Source organism: Bubalus kerabau, chromosome X (assembly GCF_029407905.1).
Source record: "Bubalus kerabau isolate K-KA32 ecotype Philippines breed swamp buffalo chromosome X, PCC_UOA_SB_1v2, whole genome shotgun sequence".
In the NCBI taxonomy this organism is placed as follows: Eukaryota; Metazoa; Chordata; class Mammalia; order Artiodactyla; family Bovidae; genus Bubalus; species Bubalus kerabau.
In genome coordinates, this window is record NC_073647.1 from 8,223,379 (window position 1) to 8,250,852 (window position 27,474).

The window sequence follows — 27,474 nt, forward strand, 5'->3', positions numbered from 1 at the left end:
TATGACATTGTGCTCTTTAGGAATGGAAAACCAAAGAAATGTTACTGCTGTCAAAGATTGGAGAAGAAGTAAACAGAGAATTGAGATTTGAAGAACAACGTAAAAAAGTCAAAGAAGATGCTCACCGTAAGGTAGAGTGACCTTTGAACAATAACTTGGGCTATTTTGAGGAAAGGGTTTTGCTAATGTTGATATTTTAAAGTGTGGATTTTCAAAAGTGACTTAAATTCACAAGGATAGCTATTGATGGAAAGAGCCAGTCTGGTCTGAACCTGGACTTTAAGGGCTGGTCTAAAATGGGACCAGTCTCCCGAAAGTAGGCAATGAGTTCAGTTGGACCTAGTTATTAAAATACATTCTTCAAGCTGGACAGCAAAAGGAAACTTACCCTTATTACCTTCCTAGCTCTGTACTCTGATTTTAGAAATCTCAAGAAAGAGGGCTTCCTTAAAATGTACCATCATATTTGAAGTATCTGTTATACATTTCCAGTGGCAAGTTGATATTCAATTTTAAACATTGAATATATATTTTTTAATATTTAGAAACAAGCACAACTCGAGAAAAAAATCACTTATTATTTACAAAAAATGCAAAGGAATTACCTTCAGAGAGAAGGATCAGAAGAAAATGTATTTGCAAACAGAAGTCAAGATGAAACAGAAGGTGAGAGAGAAACAATGAAAGACAAAGGTAAGTAGAATATGCATAAATATTTATTATCAGTGGCTTTGTAAAAAAAAAGCCCTCTATGTGCTAATATAGTGAGGTGACAAAGCCCTTGCAAAGAGAAATTCTAGAAGCTCACACTTACAGGCACTTCCCAGTTACAGGTCAAGTTGTAGAGAATGCACAGACACCCCCACACATTCACACAATACTGTTATGTTACAGACATTATAACAAATTACACACTTCTGTAAAGTGGCTCAGCAGACAAGACTGCCTTTACTAGGAGTTTAAAAAGGAGCCAGTAGAGGAGACAGAACAACAACAAAAAGGGAAAGAGACAGTTATATATAGATAGAGAAAATGAGCCAGTAAGACAAAACATTACCTCCAAAACAGACTGAAACAAAGAGGGAGACAATGAATGAAAAATAGAAGGAAAATTTTAACTGAGGTCCACTAAGAAAAGAGTATACAAAACAGTAAGCTAGAAAGAGAAAGAGAAAAAAAATTAAGTAGAAAAAAAGAAGAGACATTTAAAATATCCTAAACAAGAAATAGAAATAGAAAGAACAAAAAGGTTGAAAAGGAGAAAATATGATACAAAAAGAAAGAATGAAATGGAGATATAAAGAGGAGGAAAGTGAATGAATGAAAAAGAAGAATATTAAGCAGAAGAACCTAGTAAGAAAATATACATGCACGTGTGCGTGTGTACACACACACACACACACACACACACACACACACACCATGAGGGAGTGGAAGGAGACAAAGGCAAAGAAACAAGAAAAAAAGACAAGGAGTATGAGGAAGAAAAGCAAACAAAGAAGACAAAGAATGAAAGAAAGGGAGCAAGAAAAAGACATAGAGACAAAAATAGAGAAACAAAGGAGTAGGAGGAAGAGAGAGAATAAAGAAGTTTAAAAAGGATGTGTGAATAGAAAAAAGCAAAAAAAAAAAAAAGAATGTTAGAGTGAGAATGTGAGAAAAAAAATTTGAAAAGAAGCCAGTAGGAAAATCTAATACAATTTGGGCAGGGAGTAATAGGGGAAAAAATGAGAAGTTAGTAAAAGAAAGAGAGACTTAAAAAGGAGATGCCAATATGAAAAAGCAGTACATTGAAGACAGACTGAATGGAATAAAAGGATCCAGTAGGAGAGGGAGAATAGGAGAAAAGGAAAATATTAATATTAAAAAGGAGGACGTTAAAAAGTCAGTAAAATAAAATAAAACAAAAAATGAAAAGATAAAAAAGGCAAAGTAGGAAATGAAAAGAGGAGAAACAGAGACACAGAGCAAAAGGGAGAGAAAAAGTATAGTACAATAAGGAAAGAGAAGGATTTCAAAAGTTACAGAAGACTAGCATTAAATAAGGGGGGAGGGGAAGGTAGAAGGGAGGGAAGATGGATAGATGGAAGGCAGAAAATATGCACATACTTCAAAAAGGAAGAGCCAGTAGCCAGTAAGAAAAGCAGTACAGGAACATAGAGAGAGAGACCATGGAAGAAAGAGAGAAGGGACAGAGAAAGAGAGAGGAAAGAAATATAGAAAAGAGGTAAATAGGATGAGTTTATAAAATAGGAGCCAGTAGAAAAGGCAGGACAAAAAAAAATAGAAGGAAGGAAGAGAGAAAGGGAGAAGGAAAGCAGACAGTTTGAAAAGAGAAGCCTGTAAAAAGAGAATAAAATAGGAAGAAAGAAAGGGAAGAAGGCAGGCATGCAGGCGGACAAAGAAAAGAGAAAGCAAAAGAAAAGGCATGAAAGGAGCTATTAAAAATGGGAATAAAGGAGAAAAGGAAGGAAGGAAAGAAAAAATTTTTAATGAATAAGTTACAGGAAAAAATAAAATGAAAAGAGAATGTGACTGTGTGAGAGAGAGACTTCAAAAGGAGTCAGAGGAATTAAAAAAACCTGTAAAATAAACATGATAGATAATAGATAGGTAGAACCAACTTTTAAAAGAATAATCCAGAGGGCTTTCCTGGTGGTCCAGTGGTTAGGATTCTGTGCTTCAAATACAAGGGGCCCGGTTCAGTCCCTGGTCAGGGAAGTAGATGCACATGCCACAAGTAAGAGTTTGCATAGCACAACTAAAGATCTCACACGCCCAACAAAGACCAGAGACACCACACGCTACAACTAAGACCTGCTACAGCCAAATAAGTGAATACTTTTTAAAAGAGTAACCCAGAAATAAATGAAAGTACAAAACAAGACAGCAGATGAGAAAAAAAAAAAGAAAGAAAGAAACGTTTCAGAAGAGGAGCCCTTAAAAGTGAGTTTAAGTCCCTGCGCAAGCTTGTCCGCTCGCTCCCGCCCTCGGCCCGCGCCCCCGGCTCCTCCCTCCTCCCGACCTTCTCCCCGGCCTGACGCACGGGAGTCAGGCAGAGATGGCAGATGAGATCGCCAAGGCTCAGGTCGCCCGGCCTGGCGGCGACACGATCTTCGGGAAGATCATTCGCAAGGAAATCCCAGCCAAAATCATTTATGAGGATGACCAGTGTCTTGCTTTCCATGACATTTCCCCTCAAGCACCAACACATTTTCTGGTGATACCCAAGAAATATATATCCCAGATTTCTGCAGCAGAAGATGATGATGAAAGTCTTCTTGGGCATTTGATGATTGTTGGCAAGAAATGTGCTGCTGATCTGGGCCTGAAGAAGGGCTATCGAATGGTGGTGAATGAAGGTTCAGATGGGGGCCAGTCTGTCTATCATGTTCATCTCCATGTTCTTGGAGGTCGGCAGATGAACTGGCCTCCTGGTTAAGTGTGCCGTAGGGATAATTTTGCCTTTTCTATGATCAGGTTTGCAAGTTCCAATATGCTAAATAATTTTTTTTTTTTGGCCTGTGTATGGAGGTATTGCAAAAATGATTTAAAAAACCCATACGTAATAAAAGACATTGTTGCATGGCCTGGAAAAAAAAAAAAAAAAAAGTGAGTTTAAAAGGAGCGAGAGGGATGGGGCAAGTGCCGGGGGAGGGTGAAGGAGGGAGGAGGGAAGACAAAAAATGTAAAGCAAAAGGATGAAAGGCAGCAAGTAAAAGACAAAGAGAATTAAATCAGAAAACAAAGAAAAAGAAGGTAAGTGTTTAAAGGATGGGACAGTAGGAAAAAGTAAAATAAAAAGAGGGAATGTGATTGTATAAGAGGCTTGAAAAGAAAGAGTAAGTAAAAAATCCAAGTACAATTTGGGGAAGAGGGCTGTTTAAAAAGGAGACTTCCGCAAATCTAATACAGTTATGTAAAGTTTAAAAATAAAATAAAAAAAAATTAACTTTAAAAAGGAGACTTCCGAGGGGGCTTCCCTGGTGGCTTTAGTTCAGTTCAGTTCAGTCGCTCAGTTGTGTCCAGCTCTTTGTGACCCCATGGACTGCAGCACACCAGGCCTCCCTGTCCATCACCAACTCCCGGAGTCTACTCCAACTCATCTCCATTGAGTCGGTGATACCATCCAACCATCTCATCCTCTGTTGTCCCCTTCTGCTCCTGCCTTCAATCTTTCCCAGCATCAGGGTCTTTTGAAATGAGTCAGCTCTTCTCATCAGGTGGCCAAAGTATTGGAGTTTCAGCTTCAACATCAGTTCCTCCAATGAATACCCAGGACTGATTTCCTTTAGGATGGACAGGTTGGATCTCCTTGCAGTCCAAGGGACTCTCAAGAGTCTTCTCCAACACCACAGTTCAAAAGCATCAACTCTTGGGTTCTCAGCTTTCTTTATAATCCAACTCTCACATCCATACATGACCACTGGAAAAACCATAGCCTTGACTAGATGGACCTTTGTTGGCAAAGTCATGTCTCTGCTTTTTAATACGCTGTCTAGGTTGGTCATAACTTTCCTTCCAAGGAGTAAGAGTCTTTTAATTTCATGGCTGCCATCACCATCTACAGTGATTTTGGAGCCCAGAAAAATAAAGTCTGACAGTTTCCACTGTTTCCCCATCTATTTCCCATGAAGTGATGGGACCAGATGCCATGATCTTAGTTTTCTGAATGTTGAGCTTTAAGCCAACTGTTCACACTCCTCTTTCACTTTCATCAAGAGGCTCTTTAGTTCTTCTTCACTTTCTGCCATAAGGGTTGTGTCATCTGCATCTCTGAGGTTATTGATATTTCCCCTGGCAATCTTGATTCCAGCTTGTGCTTCATCCAACCCAGCGTTTCTCATGATGTACTCTGCATATAAGTTAAATAAGCAGGGTGACAATATACAGCCTTGACGAACTCCTTTTCCTATTTGGAACCAGTCTGTTGTTCCATGTCCAGTTCTAACTGTTGCTTCCGGACCTGCATACAGATTTCTCAAGATGCAGGTCACGTGGTCTTGTATTCCCATCTCTTTCAGAATTTTCCACAGTTTATTGTGATCCACACAGTCAAAGGCTTTGGCATAGTCAATAAAGCAGAAATAGATATTTTTCTTGAACTCTCTTGCTTTTTTGATGATCCAGCAGATGTTGGCAATTTGATCTCTGGTTCCTCTGCCTTTTCTAAAACCAGCTTGAACATCAGGAAGTTCACGGTTCACATATTGCTGAAGCCTGGCTTGGAGAATTTTGAGCATCACTTTGCTAGTGTGTGAGATGAGTGCAATTGTGCAGCAGTTTGGGCATTCTTTGGCATTACCTTTCTTTGGGATTGGAATGAAAACAGACCTTCTCCAGTCCTGTGGCCACTGCTGAGTTTTCCAAATTTGCTGGCATATTAAGTGCAGCACTTTCACAGCATCATCTTGTAGGATTTGAAATAGCTCAGCTGGAATTCCATCACCTCCACTAGCTTTGTTCGTAGTAATGCATCCTAAGGCCACTTGACTTTGCACTCCAGGATGTCTGGCTCTAGGTGAGCAATCACAGTATCATCGTTATCTGGGTCATGAAGATCTTTTTTGTACAGTTCTGTGTCTTGCCACCTCTTCTTAATACCTTCTGCTTCTGTTAGGTCCATACCATTTCTGTCCTTTATTGAGCCCATCTTTGCATGAAATGTTCCCTTGGTATCTCTTATTTTCTTGAAGAGATCTCTAGTCTTCCCCATTCTATTGTTTTCCTCTATTTCTTAGCACTGATCACTAAAGAAGGCTTGCTTATCTCTCCTTGCTATTCTTTGGAACTCTGCATTCAAATGGGTATGTCTTTCCTTTCCTCCTTTTCTTTTGGCTTCTCTTCTTTTCATAGCTATTTGTAAGGCCTCCTCAGACAGCCATTTTGCTTTTTGGCATTCTTTTTCTTGGGGATGGTCTTGATCACTGCCTCCTGTACAATGTCATGAACCTCCGTCTATAGTTCATCAGGCACTCTGTCTATCAGATCTAGTCCCTTAAATCTATTTCTCACTGCCACTGTATAATCGTAAGTGATTTGATTTAGGTTATACCGGAATGGTCTAGTGGTTTTCTCCAGTATCTTCAATTTAAGTCTGAATTTGGCAGTAAGGAGTTCATGATCTGAGCCACAGTGCAAAAAGAATAGAAGGAACGTTTAGGGGGAAAAGAGAAGAAAGAACGGTTTTGTAAATGAAGCCAGTAAGAAAATCAAATAAAATTCTATGTGGTGTGTTGCTGAGGTACAGCTAAAGTGTAAAAACCAATAAAAAATACAGTAAAATGAAGATAGATGATTTGATACCTAGATAAACACATAGGTATAGGTAGGACTGTAAAAAGAAGCCAATAAAAAAAGACAATACAGAAAAGAAAAGCAAGAAGAAGTAAAGAAGAGTGTTTAAACACTGGAGACACTGAGAGGAGAGGAAGGAAGGGAAGGAGTAGAGAGGCTGCTATGACAGAGGGAACAGGCTGTTAGAGGGAGAAAGATAAGAAGGAGAAAAGTAATGAAGGACAAAGGAAAAGAGGGTGGAGGGAAATTGAGAGGAATATAGGAAGAAAGAGGAGGAGAGAAGCAGTGGGGAAAAGCAAAGAGGAAGGAGAGGGAAGGAGGGGGAACAAGGGCTTGCAGGCAGCAGGCAAAGAAGACAGAAAAGCCAGAGAGAGTGAGAGAAAGCCATCAAGATATATAGAGAAGGGGGAGGGAGGGAATGAAGACAGGAAAAGAGAAGAAAGACACAGTGAAAAAAGGGAGCAATAGATACACAGAAAGGAAAGAAGGAATGGAGGGAGAGAGGAGGAAAGGAAGGAAGGAAAGGGAGGGGGAGGAAAGGATGGAAAAAGGAAGGAAAAGAGGATGAATGAGAGGAAAATAAGAAAAGGACAAGTCATTCAAAAAGGAAAAGGTAAGAGATTAAAGATGAGCATGAAAGTGTTTGAAAAGGAGTAGCCAGTAAGAAAAACAATCAAGTACAATGGTCTGTACAAGTGAAAGAGATTCAAAGATGAGAAGGAATAATTTTTTAAAGACCCTAATATATAGATTAAAAAATAGATGATTTATAGTTTGGTAGCAGGCAGTCAGAGGGACAGAACAGACTATAAATAGGAAGTACCAGTAAAAAAAAAAAAAAAAAGGTATAAAAAAAGCATAAGAAAAATTGAGCAAAAAATGAAACGCAGCAGGCAGGAAGAAAAACAGTAAAAGAAGGTGGGAAGATGGGATGGAGGGAAGGAGAGCAGGCAGGCAACTTGAAATAGAATGAATTGGTAGGAGAAAGAGTTTGAAAGTGAGAGAAGCTTGAAAAGATGGAGTCAGTAAGAAACTCAAGTAGGACTTTGGGGATGGGAGATTTAAAGAGAAGTTGTTGAAGAAGACAGTAAAAGATAGATAAACAGATAGAAAATAGAGTATAATTTTAAAAGAAGCCAAGTAAAAAAAAAATAATAGAGAAAGATAGTGTTGAAAAGAGAAAGATGAGAAGAAAACAAAAAAGTGTAAAACCAGGTCCCTGTGAAAATACAGTAAAATCAAGGGAAAAGAAAAGAAAGCATCCATACATGGAGGCAAAGGAAACAAATACAGAGTGGGAAAGAAAGGGAATGAGAAAGAGACACGGGAAATAAAAAAAAAAGAAGAAAGAAAGAAAGGAGGGGACAAAAGAAAATAAAGAAGTTAAGATGCTAGGAGTAAGTTAAAAGAATAAAGGAGACAAAGAGAACAAAAGAATGATTGAAATAGGGAGAGGAGATTGAAAAAGAGGACCCAGTGAGAAACTTAGCACACTAGGTGGGGAAGGGGAATTTAAAAAGAAGTCAGTCACAAAAGAAAATAAAAAAAAATGTATATACAGAGATTATTAATAGACATTCTTAAAATTAAAAAAGCAAGTCAGAAAACTCAACAGGAAAAGCAGAAGGAAGAGAGGGAGGGAGGAAGGCGAGAAGAAGGGGTAAGGGAAGGATGTATGGTCAGGGAGGGAGACAAAGGAAAGGAGGGATGCAGGCAGCCAGCAAAGAACAGAGACACAGTGAAAGGGAGAGCTAGAGAGACACAGCCAGGAATAGTGGAAAGAAAGGAATTAGGAATTAGGAAAGAAGAGGTTTAAAAGGAAGAGACTCGGGTACAGTTGGGAAAGGGGAGAATGACAGATTTTTTAAGTCAATAAAAATACAGTAAAATGAAGATGATTGATAGGTACATAGCAAGGAAGATAAGTGCACAGGTTTAGGTAGGTGGAACTTTAAAAGGACAGTCCAGTAAAGACAGTACAAAGGAAGGAGAGAAGGGGGCGGGCGGGGAGAAAGAGAAGTTTAAAAAGGAGCCAGTAAAAACGTAAGAAGGAAGAAGAGGGACTTTCCTGGTGGTCCAGTGGCTAAGGCTCTGCACTCCTGGGTCTGATCCCTGGTCAAGGAACTAGATCCCACATGCCACAACTAAGATCCAGTGCAGCCAAATAAATAAGTCAAAACATTATTTTAAAAAATGGAAGAAGGGAGAGAGGGAGGGAAGGAAATAAGGAAGGCAGGGAGGGGAAGCAGGGAGGGAGGAAGAAAATCAGTTTAGAGAGGATGTTTCAGAAGACAATTGCATGAATAAGAGGGGAGAATGAGAGAGGAAGATACAGTAAGAAAATTAAGTATAACTGTGCAGGGTGGGAGAGAGTTCTAAAAGGTAGAAGTCAGTACAGAAAGAGTACAATGAACATAGATCATTAATAGCTGGATAGATAGCTAGGTAAGTAGGTATTTATGTATGTATGTAGGTGTATGGATATAAAAAGAGAGAAGAAAGGGGGAGAGGTAGGAATGGAAGGAGGGAGGGGTGAATAAAAGGAAGAAAGGGGCAGGAAAGAAAGTTTATAAGGGAAGAATCTCTGGGAAAAAGGCTAACATAGTGTGATCGTGAGAGGCAGCAAGAGAATGCTGAAAAGGAGAAACTAGTGAGAAAATAAAGTCATGGACAGATCTAAAAATACATTAAAATAGATAGGAAGATTGGATAGCTAGATAAGAAACAGATTTTAAAAATAGAAGCCAATAAGAATGGCAGTATAAAAGAAGTGCAGACGACAGAAGAAAAAATTTTAAGGGGAGTCACTTAAAAAGTATAAGAAATTAAAATAGATAACCAACAAGGACCTACTGTATAGCACAGAGAACTATACTCAATATTTTGTGATAACATATAAGAAAAGAATCTGAAAAGTGTGATTCATAGAAACTGAATCACTTTACTGTACACCTAAAACTAACACAACATTGTTAACATTGTTAACAACTATATGCAATAAAGCATAAATAATTAAAAATTTAAAAGTATAAGTGGGGAGGGAGGGAGAGGAGGGATAAAAGCAAAGGTTTAGAGATGAGACTGCAAGAAAAAGAAAGAAAGAGTGGGCGGGGAGCCCAGGCAAGGCAGGGCACAGGCCTTGTGACTCAGCCTCTCATGGGAGCAGGCCTCCATGGCAGGCCCTTGCCAAGCCCAACTGCCAGCCCAGGGGCCTGAAGTCACCAATCCTGTTTATAGCCTGGGTTCTTGTGGGGTTCCCCATGCAGATTCCAAAGGAATTGGTTATCTGGCTGGTTTCGCCATGGGCTATACAGCAGCAGCTCCAGCCTCTTCCCTCAACATATATCCTGGAGCACATCCTACCTTCCAAACAGTACCCTGCTAACTGCCCACTCCCCAACTCCTGTCACCACCCACCCACCCACCCCACCACTGTGCCAATGTATGCAGCCCCAAGAATGCCTGCCTACAGCTGTGTGCCCCCTCAGTGGTCACCCCACAGACATTTGCAGATGGAGCTGTGTAGTCACATCACGGAGGGTCCACAGCTGGTGCCGCAGGCCTCGTGTCTCCAACCAGGACTTTCTTCTTTATGCGCTAGGATGTATGCTTAGTCACTCAGTCATGTCTGACTCTTTGCAGCCCCATGGACTGTAGCTGACCAGGTTCCTCTGTCCATGGGATTCTCCAAGTAAGAATACTGGAGTGGGTTGCCATTCGCTTTTCCAGGGGTTAATGCTCTATACAATTAGCTAAACACTACTACGGCTGACCCAGCAGGTCCCAGTGCACTCAGTCTCCAGTTGACTCTGTGGGTTGGTCTTAAAGCAAATCCTGTTTGGTGGGCTGTCAGGCAATTTTTTAGCTAACTGTAATTAAGCAAAGGGAGTATTCATCTATTCTGAATCATATCTAGTTGAATGCATGTTAAAAAAAACACACAAAAACAAAACTCACATAATTTATCCACAGTGACTGATGAAGAATCATCACATGCAAAGCTCAAAAGTATGGAAAAATATTTTACAACTTGTGTCACTAATGACTGTCATAATATATGCAAAGTCTTAAAAAAGAGACTGTGTGAGTAAGAATATCAAGTACAATTGTGTGTGGTATGGGAGAGATTTTAAAAGTACAAGTCAGTAAAGGACAGTAAACATACATAGATGATTGATAGCCAGATAGACAGCTAGGCATGTAGGTATGTGCAAAGGAAGACAAATATATGATCGAAGAAAGAAAAGACAGAGATAGATTCATCCAAACATGCACACATATAGAAAGGACACTCATAGGCAGAAGCCAATAAAAAAGAAAGAAAAACTTAGAAATGGATGGAAAGAATGATTTAAAAAGAGGACACTAAAAGAGAATAAAAGGAGAATGGAAGGGGAAAAGTTAGAGACAGAGGAGGAAAGGAAAGAAGGAGGAAAGAGGAAAGAAGGAATTAAGAAAGGTAGAGGGTGAAGCACTGAGGGAGAGGATGGGAAAACAACATTATTGAATAAGAAAGAAACGAGAGAAGAAAGGAAATATGAAGGGAGCAAGAGAGTGGGGAGGAAAGAAAGAATCAAAGAAGGGAAGGGGACAGATAAAAAGAAGACTGAGGCAGGAAAGAAACAGAGGTTATGGAGTCCCTAGGAAAAAGAGTAAAATCAAAAGAGAAAAAATGTGAGTGTGAGATGAGAGTGATACATGGGTTCAACCCCTGATCTGGGAGGATCCAACATGCTATGGAGCAACTAAGCCTATTTGCCACAAATACTGAGCCTGTGATCTAGAGCCCATGAGCTGCAGCTGCTGAAGCCCGCGTGCCCAAGAGCTCATGCTCCACAATAAGAGAAGCCACCACAGTGAGAAGCCTGCACACCACAACTAGAGAGTAGCCGTCACCTGCCACAACTAGAGAAAGGCCCACACAGCAGTGAAGACCCAGCACAACCAAAAATAAATACATACTTTTTTTTCGAAGAGAGAGAAGAAAAGAAAGGGGAAGAGAGACAAAGAAGTTGTTTAAAAAAGAAAATAAGAAATATCATTACAAAAAATTTGAGAGAAAAAAAATAAGTTCTAAAAGGAGGAACCAATAAAGAATGCATAGAACAAGAATGACAGAATAAAATATAATGGAAGTAAAGAGAATGGAGGGAAAGAGGGAGAAAAGAAAAGTAAGACTTTTGAAAGGATGAGGGAGCTTCCAGTTCAAGATGGCAGAGTAGAGGACATGCGCTCATCTCCTCCTGCAAGAGCACCAAAATCACAACTCGCTGTTGAACAGACATTGACAGGAGGATGCTGGAACCCATCAAAAAAAGATACCCTACTTCCAAAGACAAGAAGAAACTGCAATGACATGGTAGGAGGGGTGCAATCACGATAAAATCAAATCCCATACCCGACAAGTGGGCAGCCCACAAACTGGAGAACAATAATACCAAAGGAGTTCTCCCACTGTTGTGAAGGTTCTGAGCCCCACATCAGGCTTCCTAGCCTGGGGATCCCACAAAGGGACTGAGACTCCCCAGGGAATCTAACCTTGAAGGCCAGTGGGATTTGATTGCAGTACTTCCACAGGACTGGGGGAAACAGAGACTCCACTCTAGGAGGACATGAACAAAATCTTGCACACGCCAAGACCCAGGAGAAAGGAACAGTGATCCCACAGGAGACTGAACCAGACCTACCTGCTAGTATTGAGAGTCTCCTGTGGAGGCATGGGTCGCAGTGATTCACTGCTGTACTAGCAGCAGCAGTCCTGGAAGGTGCCCCTTGGCGTAAGTCTTCTTGCAAGTGGCCATTAACCCTACCATAGAGCCTGTAGACCCCGGGCCTGGGTCTTGCATGCTAAGTCACTTCAGTCGTGTCCAACTCTTTGAGACCCTATGGATTGTAGCCTACCAGACTCCTCTGTCCATGGGATTCTCTAGGCAAGAATACTGAAGTGGGTTGCCATGCTCTCCTCTAGGGGCTCTTCCTGACCCAGGGACTGAACCTGTATCTCTTATGTCTCCTGCATTGGCAGGCAGGTTCTTTACCACTAGGGCCACCTGGGAACCCCTAGGAAGGGAGGGAGTGCAACTCCATCCATCAGCAGATAATTGGATTAAAACTTTACTGAACATGGCCCTGCCCACCAGAGCAAGACCCAGTTTTCCCCACTGCCAGTCCCTCCCATCAGGAAACTTACACAACTCCCCTAGCCTCATCCACCAGAAGACAGAAGAAGCAAGAAGAGAACAATCCTGCAGCTGCCAGAATGAAAACCACATCACAGAAAGTTAATCAAAATGAAAATGCAGAGAGTTATGTCCCAGATGAAGGGACAAGAGAAAACCTGAAGTGGAGATAGGCAACCTCCCACATAAAGGATTCAGACTAATGATAGCGAAGATGATCCAGGATCTCAGAAAAAGAATGGAGAAGATGCAAGAAATGTTTACCGAAGACATAGAAGAACTAAAGAACATAAAACCAGATGAACAATACACTAGAAGCAATCAGTAACAGAATAATTGAGGCAGAATGGATAAGTAACCTGGAAGACAGAATGGTGGAAATCACTGCTGAAAAACAGAATATAGAAAAAAGAATGAAAACAAACAAACAAACAAACAAAACAAAAAAAAAAAAAAATGAAGACAGCCTAAGAGACCTCTGGAACAACATTAAACACACCAACATTCACATTATAGGGTTCCCAGAAGAAGACAGACTGAAAGGACCTGAGAAAATATTTGAAGAGATAATAGCTGAAAGCTCCTCAAACGTGAGAAAGGAAATAGTCAACCAAGTCCAGGAAGCACACAGAGTCCCAGGCAGGATAAACCCAAGGAGGAACACACCAGGACATATAATAATGAAACTGACAAAAATTAAAGACAGATAAAATATTAAAAGCAACAAGGGGAAAACGACAAATAACATACAAGGGAGCTCCCATAAAGTTATCAGCTGATTTCTCAACAGAAACTCGACAAGCCAGAAGGAAACAGCATGATATTAAAGTGATGAAACGGAAGAACCTACAACCAAAACTCTACCCAGCAAGACTCTCCTTCAGATTTGATGGAGAAATCATAAGCTATCCAGACAAGCAAAGTTAAGAGAATTCAGCACCATAAAACCAGCTTTACAACAAATGCGAAAGGAACTTCTCTAGGCAGGAAACACACAAGAAGGAAAAGACCTACACGAAATAAACCCCAAAAAATTAAGGAAATGGCAATAGTATCATATATACTGATAATTAACTTAAATGTAAATGGATTAAGTACACCAAACAAAAGACATAGACTGGCTGGGTGGATGAGAACACGTGCATATATGCACTTCCACTTACCATATCACTCTACTTAACCCCCCAAATTGTATGTAATTGCTTTATATTGTTAGGATAATCATGTTTCCATTATGGCTTGCAATCGTAATTATCTTTTATTTTTTGTCTGACTATTGATTGTGAAAACTGATGAACATCTTTTACTATTGTGGTTTAGTTCAATTCAGTTCAGTCGCTGAGTCATGTCCAACTCTTTGCAACCCCATGAATCACAGCATGCCAGGCCTAACTGTCCATCACCAACTCCCGGAGTTCAACCAAACTCGTGTGCATCGAATCGGTGATGCCATCCAGCCATCTCATCCTCTGCCGTCCCCTTCTCCTCCTGCCCCCAATCCCTCCCAGAATCAGGGTGTTTTCCAATGAGTCAACTCTTCGCATGAGGTGGCCAAAGTATTGGAGTTTCAGCCTCAGCATCAGTCCTTCCAGTGAACACCCAGGACCGATCTCCTTTAGGATGGACTGGTTGGATCTCCTTGCAGTCCAAGGGACTCTCAAGAGTCTTCTCCAACACCACAATTCAAAAGCATCAATTCTTTGGTGCTCAGCTTTCTTCAGAGTCCAACTCTCACATCCATACATGACCACTGGAAAAACCATAGCCTTGACTAGACGGACCTTTGTTGGCAAAGTAATATCTCTGCTTTTGAATATGCTATCTAGGTTGGTCATAACTTTCCTTCCAAGGAGTAAGCATCTTTTAATTTCGTGGCTACAATAACCATCTGCAGTGATTTTGGAGCCCCCCAAAATAAAGTCTGACACTGTTTCCACTGTTTCCCCATCTATTTCCCATGAATTGATGGGACAAGATTCCATGATCTTAGTTTTCTGAATGTTGAGCTTTAAGCCAACTTTTTCACTCTCCTCTTTCACTTTCATCAAGAGGCTTTTGAGTTCCTCTTCACTTTCTGCCATAAGGGTGGTGTCATCTGCATATCAGAAGTTATTGATATTCTCCCAGCAATCTTGATTCCAGCTTGTGCTTCTTGGTTACCTAACTGTTATTCACTTAATACCATTGTATCATGATTGGTCAACAGAAAATAATAAAGTTCTACATCACTAAAACTACTATTTAATAGAAAAACCTGTAATCACTTTTTAAAATCCAGATGCATATCAGAATTAATCTTGGAATTTTTTGAAAAATACAAATGCCCAGGTATTGCTTTTTTTCTCCAGAGCTCCAGATGTGTTTCTAATGAGCAGCTATGTTTAAAAGCAACTGGACTATATGATGATTTTTTACTTTTATCTAATTTGTTTCACTTTTTTAATTTCATGTTTAGTGCTCCCATGTCATTTAGTTTATGTTTTCCAATTTCTCTTTTTTATTTTTGACGTTCTTTCTCAAGCCTTTATCAAGTATAGTAGAAAAGCTTTTGTATACATGTATATATATATATAGATAGATAGATAGTATGGATTATATATATATATATATTTTTTAGAAAGCTTATGAATTTTTGCCTAGCTAAAAAATTTATGACATTTATGGCATTCCACTTGTTTGACTCAGTATGAATAGAATGCTAGATTTCTAATTTATACATTCACTCAGAAGTCTGATATAGTTCCATGTATTTTGCGTCTGTTATTCCTGCTAAAAGTCTAGAAAGTTTATAACCTTAGTGACTTTTTAAAAATTTGAATGAGGCTTGAAACTTCTAGTTCAATTCTGAGAATATAAAGAAATACTATGTTGTAAAAGAAAAAAACCCCAGAAAATTAACATGTGATACAGTTATTAAATATAGACTTTGTTCAAATTTCACACACAAAAAGAGTGGATATATGTATGTATAACTGATTCACTTTGCTATTCACTTGACACTAACACAACATTGTAAATCAACCCTACTCCAATACATAAAATTTTTTTAAAAGGGATGAGGCTAGGAAAAAATATGAAATAAAAACCAAAATGTGAGTGAGAGATGCTGAGGAGATTAAAAAGAGATGTTGATAAAATTAAGTATAATTGAAGGCATGGAGAGAGAGAGATCTGAAAGAAATCAGTTTAAAATGGTAAAATAATGATACATTGATAGATGACAGGTTGATAATAGATATTCATAAAGGAGAAACCAGTAGTAGTAAGACAGGACAAAGAATACAGAAAATGAGAGAAGAAAAAGGTTTTTTCAAAGAAGACAGTAAAAGAAGAAAGGAAGAATCAAATTCTATAAAGGATGAGTCAAGGAAAAGAATGGCATACAGAAGGAGAAGGAATGTGAGAGTGTGATGGAGGATAAGTAGGAAAACCAAGTACAACTGTGTGATGTGCAAATAGTTAAAAGTAGAAGACAATAAACGTAACATAAAGCTAAATGATTGATACCTATGTGGATAGCCAGCTAGATAGGTAGGAAATTTAGGTAGAAAAAAGTTTTTACAGGAGAAGGCAGTTGTAAGGAGAAGACTGTATAAAGAAAGAGAGAGGGAAGGAAAGAAAAAAGTTTTAGGAGTAGTAATAGAAGAAAGGAGTGGGGAGGAAGGAAAGGAGAAGGAGGGAATACAAATGAAGGAAGACAAGAGGGGAGAAGGGTGGTAGGGTGGATGATGAAAGGAGGTAGGAGGAAGGAATAAGACACGAGGAAAGGGAGGAGGGACAGGAAGGAAAGAGAGAGGAGGGGCTTCCCTAGTGGTCCAGTGGCTAAGACTCTGAGCTCCCAATGCAGGGAGCCTGGGTTCCATCCCTCTAGGTAGGTAGAACTTTAAAAGGACAATCCAGTTAAGACAGTGTAAAGAAAGGAGAGCGGAATGGGGGGCGGGGGGCGGGGAGAAAGAGAAGTTTAAAAAGAAGCCAGTATAAAAGCTTAAGAAGGAAGAAGAGGGATTCCCTGGTGGTCCAATGGCTAAGACTCTGCACTGCCAACGCAGGGGGCCTGGGTTTGATTCCTGGTCAGGGAACTAGATTCCACATACCATAACTAAGACCCAACCAAATACACAAATATTTTAATAATAATAAAATTAATTTCACACTAAAAAGAAATAGTGATGAAAAGAAAAATCTTTAAAAATAGGAGACAATGCGAAAAGAATGGAAGAAGAGTGGAAAGAGGGAAGTAGGGAAGGAATGGAAGAAGCAAAGAGGAGAGAAAAGGGATGACAGAAGGGAGAGAGAAAAAGAGAGGAGGAAAGACAAAGAGAAAAGGACAATGAATGACACAGAGCTAGAAGGGACGGAAAGAAGCTTTTAAAGAAGGACAAAAAGAAGAGGCAAGATCGAAAGGAGGAAGTGGGAGGAAAGAGAAGTTTAAAATGATGAGCCTGTAGAAAGTGTAAAATATAAAAGAAATGAAACAGAGTGTGAAGGGCTTGAAAAGGATGCATTAATAAAAAAATTAAGCACAGTTGTGGACAGTGGGGAAAGAAATCTAAAAAGAAGCCAGTTAAAATATTTCAGTGATATAAGATTCATGGATGAATTGACAGGAGAGTAGGTTGATAAGTAGGAAAGTATATAAAATATAAATAGATAGAACCATAGATAGGTGAGTGATAGATGATTGACGGTTGGATGGATGGGTAGGTCTTATTTTTAAAAAGAGAACCAAGTTTCTAAAAGTCAGTAAGAAGTCAGTACATACATATACACAATGGAGTATCACTCAGCCACTAAAAAGAATACATTTGAATCAATTCTAATGAGGTGGATGAAACTGGAGCCTATTATACAGAGTAAAGTAAGCCAGAAAGAAAAACACCAATATAGTATACTCATGCATATATATGGAATTTAGAAAGATGGTAACGATAACCCTGTATGCGAGACAGCAAAAGAGACACAGACGTATAGAACAGTCTTTTGGACTCTGTGGGAGAGGGCGAGGGTGGGATGATTTGGGAGAATGGCATTGAAACATGTATAATATCATATGTGAGATGAATCGCCAGTCCAGGTTTGATGCATGATACAGGATGCTCGGGGCTGGTGCACTGGGATGACCCAGAGGGATGGTACTGGGAGGGAGGTGGGAGGGGGGTTCAGGATGGGGAACACGTGTACACCCGTGGCAGATTCATGTTGATGTATGGCAAAACCAATACAATATTGTTAAGTAATTATCCTCCAATTAAAATAAATAAATTTATATTAAAATAAATAAATAAAAGTCAGTACATAAAAGATAGAAAAAGAGAAAGGGAAAGAAGTTAAAAAATATTTTTCAAAGGGGCCAGTACACAGAGAATAAAAGAAAAAGGGAAGATGGAAAGGACAGGATAGGATAGGGTAAAGTAGGAAAGGGAAACAGGAAGGCAGGGAGGCTAACAGAGAAGAAAGAAATACAGAAAGGGAACAAAAAAATGATGAACAGAAATCGAGTAAGAGAAGGAAAGAACGAAGGAAGAAAGGAAGACATATGAAAGCAAAAAAGAGGAGAGGTTTCAAATGGAATAAAATTATAACAAAATGTAAAATCGAGAAAAATACGAGAATGGGAGACAGAAAGGAAAGAAAAAAGGAGAGTCAGACACAGAAAGAAAGGAAGAATGTCTCACGGGCCAAAAAGTTTTAAAAGTAGGAGCCAATTTAAGAGTGATTGACAGCTGGATATAGAGCCAGCCAGCTAGGTAGGTAGATAGGTAGAAAGAACAGATTTTTAAAGGAGAAAGCAGTAGTAAAGATAATAGCAAAATGTATAAAGAAAGGGAGAAGGAAACAAAGAAAATGTTTTGCAAAAGGAGTAGTATAAACAAAGCAAAAGAAGAATGGAAGGAAGGAGGAAGGGAAGAAAGAAGGAAATGAGAGAGAAAGTGGGGGGGGGGAGAGGAAGGAGACAGGAATGGACAGAAGGAGAGAGAAGCAAATGAAAGAGGATGAGAGAGCGAGCGTGGGTGGATGGATGGAGAAAGGAAAGGAGGAGGCAGGGGCAAGGAAGAAAGACATGAGGAAAGGGCGAAGGGGCAGTGGACAGTAAGAGGGGAGGAAGGGATGGCGGAAGGGAGGAAGCGAGGGAGGGGAGGGGGAAGACATGCATGCAGGCGGGGAAAGAAGAGAGACAGAGACCACGGAAGGAATGGAGTGAGGAGAATACAGAGAAAGAGGAGAAAGTGAGAGGAGGCAGGAAGGAGGGAAGAAGAAAGGGAGGCTGTAGGGAGTGAGGAAAGAAAGCTCTAAAAAAGAGGAACTCAGTTAAAAACAAATAAAGATGAATGCAGAACAGCTAGGTAGTTTGGTAGGTTGATGGATAGATGGGTAAGTAGACAGGATTTTTATGTGGAAGATCTAGTTTTTAAAAGTCAATATTAAAAAGATGAAGAGAAACAGGTTTAAAAGAGGAAACCCAAAAAAATGGATATAAGAGGAAGAGAGGGGGAAGGAAGTAAAGGAGAAGGAAGGAAAGGAAGAAGGAGGTCAGGAAGGCAGGAAGTAGGGGAGATAGGGAGGGAAGGAGGAAGGCAAGCAGGCAATAAGTTTACAAAGGGTGGAACTTGCGTGGTGGCTCGGTGGATAAGAATCCACCTGCCAGTACAGGGGACACAGGTTCGATCCCTGGTCCAGGAAGATCCCACATGCCGTGGAGCAACCAAGCTCATGTGCCACAACTACTGAGCCCACACTCTAGAACCTGTGAGCTGCAATTATTGAAGCTCTCACGCCCTAGAGTCTGGCTCTGCAATGAGAAGCCTGCCCACCGCAACTAGAGAGTAGGCCCTGTTTGCTGCAACTAGAGAAAGCCTGCAAGCAGGAACAAAGACCCAGTGCAACCAAAAATACATAAAAATTTAAAAATAAAAGATGAGTCAGTAGGGAAGTAAGCTAAAGAAGGGAAGAGAATGTAAGAGTGAAAATGTAGGAACCATTTTCCTACAAAAAACCTAAAACAGTTGTGTGGTGGGGGACAGATCGTAAAAGTAGGAGTCAGGAAAGCAAAGACAAAAATAAAGACAAAGATAAATGGTTGAGAGCTGAATAGGTAGGTAGGCAGTTATACAGATGATAGGTAAGTAGGTAGGTAGGTATATAATTTTAGAAGTGGAAGCCAGTAAGAAGGAATGCATGAAAAAGAGAATGAGAGAGTTAGAGCAGGAAGGAAAAAATAAAAGGGGAGCCAGCAGAAAGAGAGTAAAAGGAGGATGGGAGGAAGGAAGACAGGAGGGTGGGAAGGGCAAAGATAAAGAAGGAAGGAAGGAAGATAGGAAGAAAGGATGATGGAACAGAAGTAAGAAATAATGAAGAAAGAAAAGAGGTTTCTAAGTGATGAGTCAGTAGGGGAAAGTGAGAAATAGCAGAAAAAGACAATGTGAGAATGAGGGGGAGAACCAATAAAGCCAAGTGCAATTGTGTGTGATGGAGGGAGATGGGTTTAAAAAGTAGAAGTCAGTTTTTTAAAAAAGAATACAATATAGATGGATAGATGGCTAGGTAGGTAGAGGGATAGGTAGGTACTGCAGATAGGTAGATAGATGATAGGTAGAAACATACATACATACATCCCTGCATACACATATACACATAGAACTGATGTGGAAAAGGAGAAACCAGTGAAAAGTCAATACATGAAAGGTAGAGAGTTGGAAAGAGAAGGAATGAAAAACTTTTTAAAAGTGGGTTGCTAAATAGTAAAAAGGAAGAAAAGAGAGGACAGGAGACAAGATGTGTGAGGGGGGACAAAAGAGAAAGAAGGGAAAAGAACCAGATAAAAAGAAGTTTTAAAGGAAAGCAGAAAAGACTTCACTTTTAAAGAAATGAGCAAGAGAATGGGTTCAAGAGAACTTTTAAAAAGGACCAGTCAGTAAACACAATGTGAGAGGGAGGAAGGAACGAAAAGTTTGTGAAGGAAGAGTCAGTAACAAAAGCTCACAGTTCAGTTCAGTGAGATGAGGGTGTAACCTTCTGCCTCTGAGACAGTACATCACTTTAGCAGCCAGCTTTCTCCCTCCATCTTCAACTGTTAACTTCCCCTTCCAGTAGGAGGAAAGTTTCAGGTAGGCATCTTAAACAGTGCCCACCTCAAATGCTTTTTGAAAAAGAAAACATAAAAGAACTTGATGTTCACAGTATTACAGAGGTGACAGGAGAATGAAGATGTCTATTTCACATATGAAATTGACTTATCACTGTAACAAAGACATCATGTTCTATCATGTCAACACCAAGGAATATACATAACTCTAATGAAAACCCAGTTAGCACACATATAGTTTAGAATCCTTTTGTCTATTTCTAAATGATTAGAAACAGGAACGGCAGTCACCTTTTTCACAAATCAGGTGTATATATGTATGGTTGCCTCAGCCAGATTTTTGAGGCACAACCAAGAATTGTCATGGCCATTGTGGGGTCTCCAGCACATGGCCTCCAGGGTCTCTAGCACAGGTATTATGCTGGTCTGCATCCCCACACAAAGAAAAAGCCATGTTCTTCTTGAGCAGGACAGAGGGGTGGAGTTTTTTCCCTTTTGCCAGAAGACAGTTCTGCCCCCCCGCGCAGTAGAGCTTTAACTATACAAGATAATATTATAAAAGTGATTGTCCTGCCTCCCCATCACATCTATCCTAAGGTTTCTTAACCTTGCCACTTGGCATGTTGCACTGGATAATTGCTTATTATGGGAACCATCCCGTGCATTGTAGTATGTGTAGCATCATACGTGGCCCCTATCCACTAGATGCCAGGAGAAATCCCTCTCCCTGATTTGTAACAACCACAAATGTCTCCAGACATGTCCCAATTCCATTGTCCTCTGGGGTACAAATTTGCCTCCCCCTGAGACCTACTACGTCCCCTCTCCAGTTTCTCCCCATATACAGATTAGGATATGGTTCTCCCCCTAGTGGGCATAAAAGGATAAATAGAATCTATCTTGAATATCTTTGTCATCACCACTATTAATTTTTTTTTTTTATTATTTTAAGCTTCTTATCCAAAGATCAAGAAAATGAGTGTCACTGCCGGTCACCAGAAGTCACACCAAGGACAAAAAAGTAATGGAAATAATTAGAAATACTAAAATAGTCATTTGTGCTTCTTTCCCAAAGGTGTTGTCTGGGGCAAGAGGTGTGACTTATGTTCTTACTCCTCTACGTGTCAGCAGTATGGGCCACTGAGGCACTTATTATAAAAGCACAGTCTCAGGCACTGCCCCAGTACTGAATCAGAACCTGCATTTTCACAAGACCCCAGTGCATGACACGCACATTGACTTTTGGGGAACACTGGCTTCCATAGCCCCATGGAGGCAGAATAAAGTAAGGGTGCTCGGATGACTATTTGTCCTCTGCCTCCTCTGGTCTTCAGAGACATACCCTTATCTCCACTGATATAGTGCTTGGCCTGTCATCATTCACAGTTAAATTGGCCATCACTGCAATGACTCATGGTCTGGTCTCGCTGGGCTTAGTAGAACCCTCTGGATTTCCCACGCCACCTGAGTCCTGACTGCCTGCTCCATAACACTCTGGGAGGAGCCCTCTTACCCCCAGCCCAGTGACTCCCCTTGACGAGCTTCCCAGCTAGACCCTCAGCCCTTCCTGGGCCATGTGTATACCACATGGGAACCAAGAGTGGCTTAAGAAAGCAAAACCTTAAGGGGAAATAGGGAGAGGTTGGTCAAACGGTACACATGTTCAGCTGTAAGATTAATAAGGTCTGAGGATCTGATGTATAACATGGTGACTATCGTTGAAAACACTGTATTGTATAATTGAAATTTGCTAAGAACAACATGATAAATATGTGAGGTGATGGATGTTAATTAACTAAATGGAAGCGGGGAGAAATCCTTTCACAGTATACATATTTATCAAATCACCACAGTGTACACTTTAGCTATCTTACAATTTTATGTGTCTATTATATAAGTCCTAAAGAAAGGCAATGCCAAAGAATGCTCAAACTACCGCACAATTGCACTCATCTCACACGCTAGTAAAGTAATGCTCAAAAGTCTCCAAGCCAGGCTTCAGCAATACGTGAACTGTGAACTTCCAGATGTTCAAGCTGGATTTAGAAAAGGCAGAGGAACCAGAGATCAAATTGCCAACATCCTCTGGATCATCAAAAAAGCAAGAGAGTTCCAGAAAAACATCTATTTCTGCTTTATTGACTATGCCAAAGCCTTTGACTGTGTGGATCACAATAAACTGTGGAAAATTCTTCAAGAGATGGGAATACCAGACCACCTGACCTGCCTCTTGAGAAACCTATATGCAGATCAGGAAGCAACAGTTAGAACTGGACATGGAACAACAGACTGGTTCCAAATAGCAAAAGGACTACCTCAAGGCTGTATATTGTCACCCTGCTTATTTAACTTATATGCAGAGTACATCATGAGAAATGCTGGGCTGGAAGAAGCACAAACTGGAATCAAGATTGCTGGGAGAAATATCAATAACCTCAGATCTGCAGATGACACCACCCTTATGGCAGAAAGTGAAGAGGAACTCAAAAGCCTCTTGATGAAAGTGAAAGAGGAGAGTGAAAAAGTTGGCTTAAAGTTCAACATTCAGAAAACGAAGATCATGGCATCTGGTCCCATCACTTCATGGGAAATAGATGGGGAAACAGTGTCAGACTTTATTTTGGGGGGCTCCAAAATCACTGCAGATGGTGACTGCAGCCATGAAATTGAAAGACGCTTACTCCTTGGAAGAAAAGTTATGACCAACCTAGATAGCATATTCAAAAGCAGAGATATTACTTTGCCAACAAAGGTCTGTCTAGTCAAGGCTATGGTTTTTCCAGTGGTCGTGTATAGATGTGAGAGTTGGACTCTGAAGAAAGCTGAGCACCGAAGAATTGATGCTTTTGAACCGTGGTGTTGGAGAAGACTCTTGAGAGTCCCTTGGCCTGCAAGGAGATCCAACCAGTCCATTCTGAAGGAGATCAGCCCTGGGATTTCTTTGGAGGGAATGATGCTGAAGCTGAAACTCCAGTACTTTGGCCACCTCATGCGAAGAGTTGACTCATTGGAAAAGACTCTGATGCTGGGAGGGATTGGGGGCAGGAGGAGAAGGGGACGACAGAGGATGAGATGGCTGGATGGCATCACTGACTCAATGGACATGAGTCTGAGTGAACTCCGGGAGTTGGTGATGGACAGGGAGGCCTGGCGTGCTGCGATTCATGGGGTCGCAAAGAGTCGGACACAACTGAGCAACTGAACTGAACTGAACTGATTATATATAAGTCAGTAAAGCTGAAATGTTTTAAAACTGGAAGAAAAAGAAAGCAAAACCTCGGCGAGAGCCTTGCTCTGCCTGACCACACTGTATTACAAAGTTTGGGGTCCATGACCCCAGTGAGGAGGAAGAGTCAGAGTAGGGGTAGCCAAGGAAATCTCTTTCTAGAGTCTTAAACAGAGAGCTGAGCAATAGTTCTTCTTTTCTCTCTGTTAACCTCAGTTATCTGAAGCACCAAGGCCCAAAGTAAGCAAAATGTGAAGCCCTGTCTGATTTCTTTGGTCTCCAGTCACTCTCACCACCTTCCCATTTTCCCACCATCTCTGAGCTGCTAAAGGAGTGGACATTTTCCCCCTAACTTTCCTAAAGTCATATCCTTTTTCTTCCTGAGCCCAGATAACTCTGTATTTGGTAAGCTAAGGGTATCTCCAGGACACTATGAATTTTCTCAAGCGTTCCAGGATGTTTCTACACAAAAAGGAAGATAAAATTTAACGAAATTCTTGAGACAACTGCATGGCTTGCAAGGCATAATGTCTTGGTTGTGTCATCATTTTGGGGGATGACAGATATTGAATATTATTACCTGGGTGTTCATCATGGCATTTGTCCTGTTAAAAATTCTAACCTCTCCTTCCTTCCCTAGCTCCACCCCCAGGCAAGTGAAAGCCTATGAAAGATGAGGGTAGCGATCTTATACTTAGTCAAAAATGAAAAAGTAATATAAAATTTAAAAAATAGCCCTGTTGCATAATGGCTGTTTCTCATTTCTCAAGCCCCAAAAGTGAGTCCAACAAAAGGTGGTCTCCAGACCTACATCTAGAAGGCATGATCACTGTAAAAAAAGTGTAAAATATAGAAAAACATAGTATATGTAATGTGAGAACGTAATAAACTTGGGCAAAAGGCATGAACAAACATTTTACTGAAGATACACAGATGGCAAATAAGCACACAAAACACTGCTTAATATCTTTATTCCTTAGGGAAAAAGAAATCAAACCACAATGAGATACCACTACACACCCAGTAGAATGTCTAGTAGAATTGAAGTAACTGACCATACCAAGTATTTGCAAGGACTTGAAGCAACTAGAACTGTCTGACAATGCAGGTGGGAATGTAAAATGGTACAACCACTGTGGAAAAAATTTTGGCAGCTCAAGTTAAACTACATCTGCCATGTGATTCAGTCATTTCACTCCTAGGTAGGTGCCCACAAGATATGAAAATATATGTTCAGATGAAGACTTGTACATCAATGTCCATAGCAGCATTATAGTCAAATTGGAAACAACCTAAATGCCCTTCAGCAGGCAAATGGATAAACTAGTGTATCCATACCATGGGATACTACTCAGAAATAAAAAGGAATAAAGTATTAATATAGGCAACAATATTGATGACCATCAAAATATGCTGAATGAAGGAAGCCAGATCACCACCCTCCCCCAACAGAAAAAGGGTGGTACAACCCCTGTTTGATTCCATTTATAGCAAACTCTAGAGAATGCAAACTAATTTATAGTAAAGCAGATCAGTGATTGCCTGGGAGATAGGAGAGGAGAGAGGGATGAACTATAAGGGGGCACAAGGAAACTTTTGGGGATGATGTAAATGTTTACCTTGATGGTGGTGATGGTTTCAAGGGTTTATATATGTACATATATATATATATATGCCAAAGCCAAATGGTACATTTTAAATATGTTCAGTTTATTGTACTTCAATTACAGTTCAATCAAATTTAAAAATTAAATGATTTCTCTTTCATTTGCCTATAGGACCATCCCAGCATTTGTATAGTTCTGTAAAGACTCCCGAAAGAAGATCAACCTTGTTGCATTCTCCACATGATGTAAAGAGTAACACAACAGAACAAAAGGTAGAGAGCTGTATGTCTCAGGTGCTTTGTATTGGCCTCTCATTTATCAGGTTAATTTTTCTTTCTAGGGGATATCCCCATTCACTGGGCATGGCACTGATTGGTTAGAAATAATGGAGTTCTACACAGATCTGAACAGTCTTCCTGGTAGAGAAGGTTCTGAGTCAGCTTCATGCTAAATGTACCATGTAGTTGAGCAGAAACTAACAAATATTTGATGATGATGATGATGATGACGCTAGCTAATGTTTATTGGCAACCTGCTGTGGGCCAGGTCCTAGTAGAAAGTAGGGAAAGGTAGAAGGAAGGGGAAAGGGGGGAAGTAGGTGACATAGGCTACAAAGATAGAAAAGACATAACTGCTCTTGGGGATGCACTGTCCAGGGATCAGACACATAAACAAAAGTCCTTACAGTCAAATGAGAGGAGATTTTTGCTTTGCATAAAATATGAAGCACAGAAAGTGTGGAGAAATAGCCCTGCCTAGAGAAATCGAAAAAAGCTTTATAAAAGGAGGGCTTCATTGAATTGTAGTATTCCCTGGTGGCTCAGAGGGTAAAGCAGACATCTACCTGCAATGCAGGAGACCTGGGTTCAATCCCTGGGTCAGGAAGGTCCCCTGGAGAAGGAAATGGCAACCCACTCCAGTACTCTTGCCTGGAAAATCCCATGGACAGAGAAGCCTGGTAGACTACAGTCCATGGGATTGCAAAGAGTCGGACACGACTCAGCGACTTCACTTTCATTGAATTAGGTCTTGAAACATGAGTGGGAAGTTTTCAGATGAGTTAGATGTGAGGATGTAGTGAGGCAGTATTGCAGACAGGCTTACAGTGTTAAGTGAAAGCATGAAAGCTCAAGCCAGCAAAACCAGAGCAGTGGGACAGAAGAGACTGAAATGGTAGGTTGAAGCCAGAACTTTGTATCCCTTGCTGAAGTATGAATTCATTCTCTCAGTAGTAGAAAACCATTGCCGGTTTTTTAGTAGGATGTGAGATACAAATGATTTGGGTTTTTTTTTTTTTTTTTTTTTTTTTTAATTTTATTTTATTTTTAAACTTTACATAACTGTATTAGATTTGCCAAATATCAAAATGAATCTGCCACAGGTATACATGTGTTCCCCATCCTGAACCCTCCTCCCTCCTCCCTCCCCATTCCATCCCTCTGGGTCGTGATTTGGGTTTTAAAAGATACTCTAGTTGCAGTGTGAGATAGCTACATAGAGGAGATTAGAGGCAAGATCGTTTTGAGTCTACTGGGATAGTCCAGATAAAAATGATAAAGGCCTGAACTAAGGCTGTGACAATGAGGGTGAACCAGAGGCCACAGATTTAAGATATTTCAGAGTCAGAGTATGTCAGGATTTGGTGACTCAACAGATGTGTGGACCTAGAGAAAAGGAGATGACAACGATGGTGATGATTTAATTTTTGTGTGCAGGTCTGGTATGCTCTCATAGTGCTGAGGCCTACTTCTATCTCAGAGCTCATTATCCTCCATCATATTTGTCTGTCTTTTCTACTGGGTGATAAACTTCTTGAGGTCAGGAATTATGTATCTTAGTTCCAGGCAGTGTACTCAATAAACATTAGACTGGATTAAACTAGCCTTATCTGAAATAAACAGAACAATTCTATGCTTTCTGGAATGGAGCACTGGATGATTATTATTGGTTATAGGATTATTATACCTATAACCAAAATGTGGAAGACAGACAAGTAGCAAGTTTGAAAAGACAGGAAAAGATAGCGTACCTGGGTACAATATACGCTTCATTTTAAACTAGTTATAAAGTGAGGTACCTGTA

General features: G+C 40.3%; 2 protein-coding genes across 5 annotated transcripts in view; both read left to right on the forward strand.

Annotated features, from left to right (window-relative positions):
• Window positions 1–27,474, forward strand: part of LOC129638957 (fibrous sheath-interacting protein 2-like) — a 72,949-nt gene that overhangs the window by 9,447 nt on the left and 36,028 nt on the right. For 3 of the 4 annotated variants that reach the window (XM_055563735.1, XM_055563738.1, XM_055563737.1), the window contains 4 exons: window positions 21–131; window positions 546–693; window positions 21,512–21,580; window positions 25,564–25,664. In XM_055563735.1, the coding sequence (XP_055419710.1) occupies window positions 21–131; window positions 546–693; window positions 21,512–21,580; window positions 25,564–25,664 (429 nt within the window). The remainder of the gene's footprint in view (window positions 1–20; window positions 132–545; window positions 694–21,511; window positions 21,581–25,563; window positions 25,665–27,474) is intronic. The other variant, XM_055563736.1, reaches the window with a different exon arrangement.
• On the forward strand, window positions 3,036–3,591 carry LOC129638958 (adenosine 5'-monophosphoramidase HINT1). Its single transcript, XM_055563739.1, has one exon. The coding sequence runs from the start codon at window positions 3,062–3,064 to the stop codon at window positions 3,440–3,442; it is 381 nt and encodes a 126-aa protein (XP_055419714.1). The 5' UTR covers window positions 3,036–3,061; the 3' UTR covers window positions 3,443–3,591.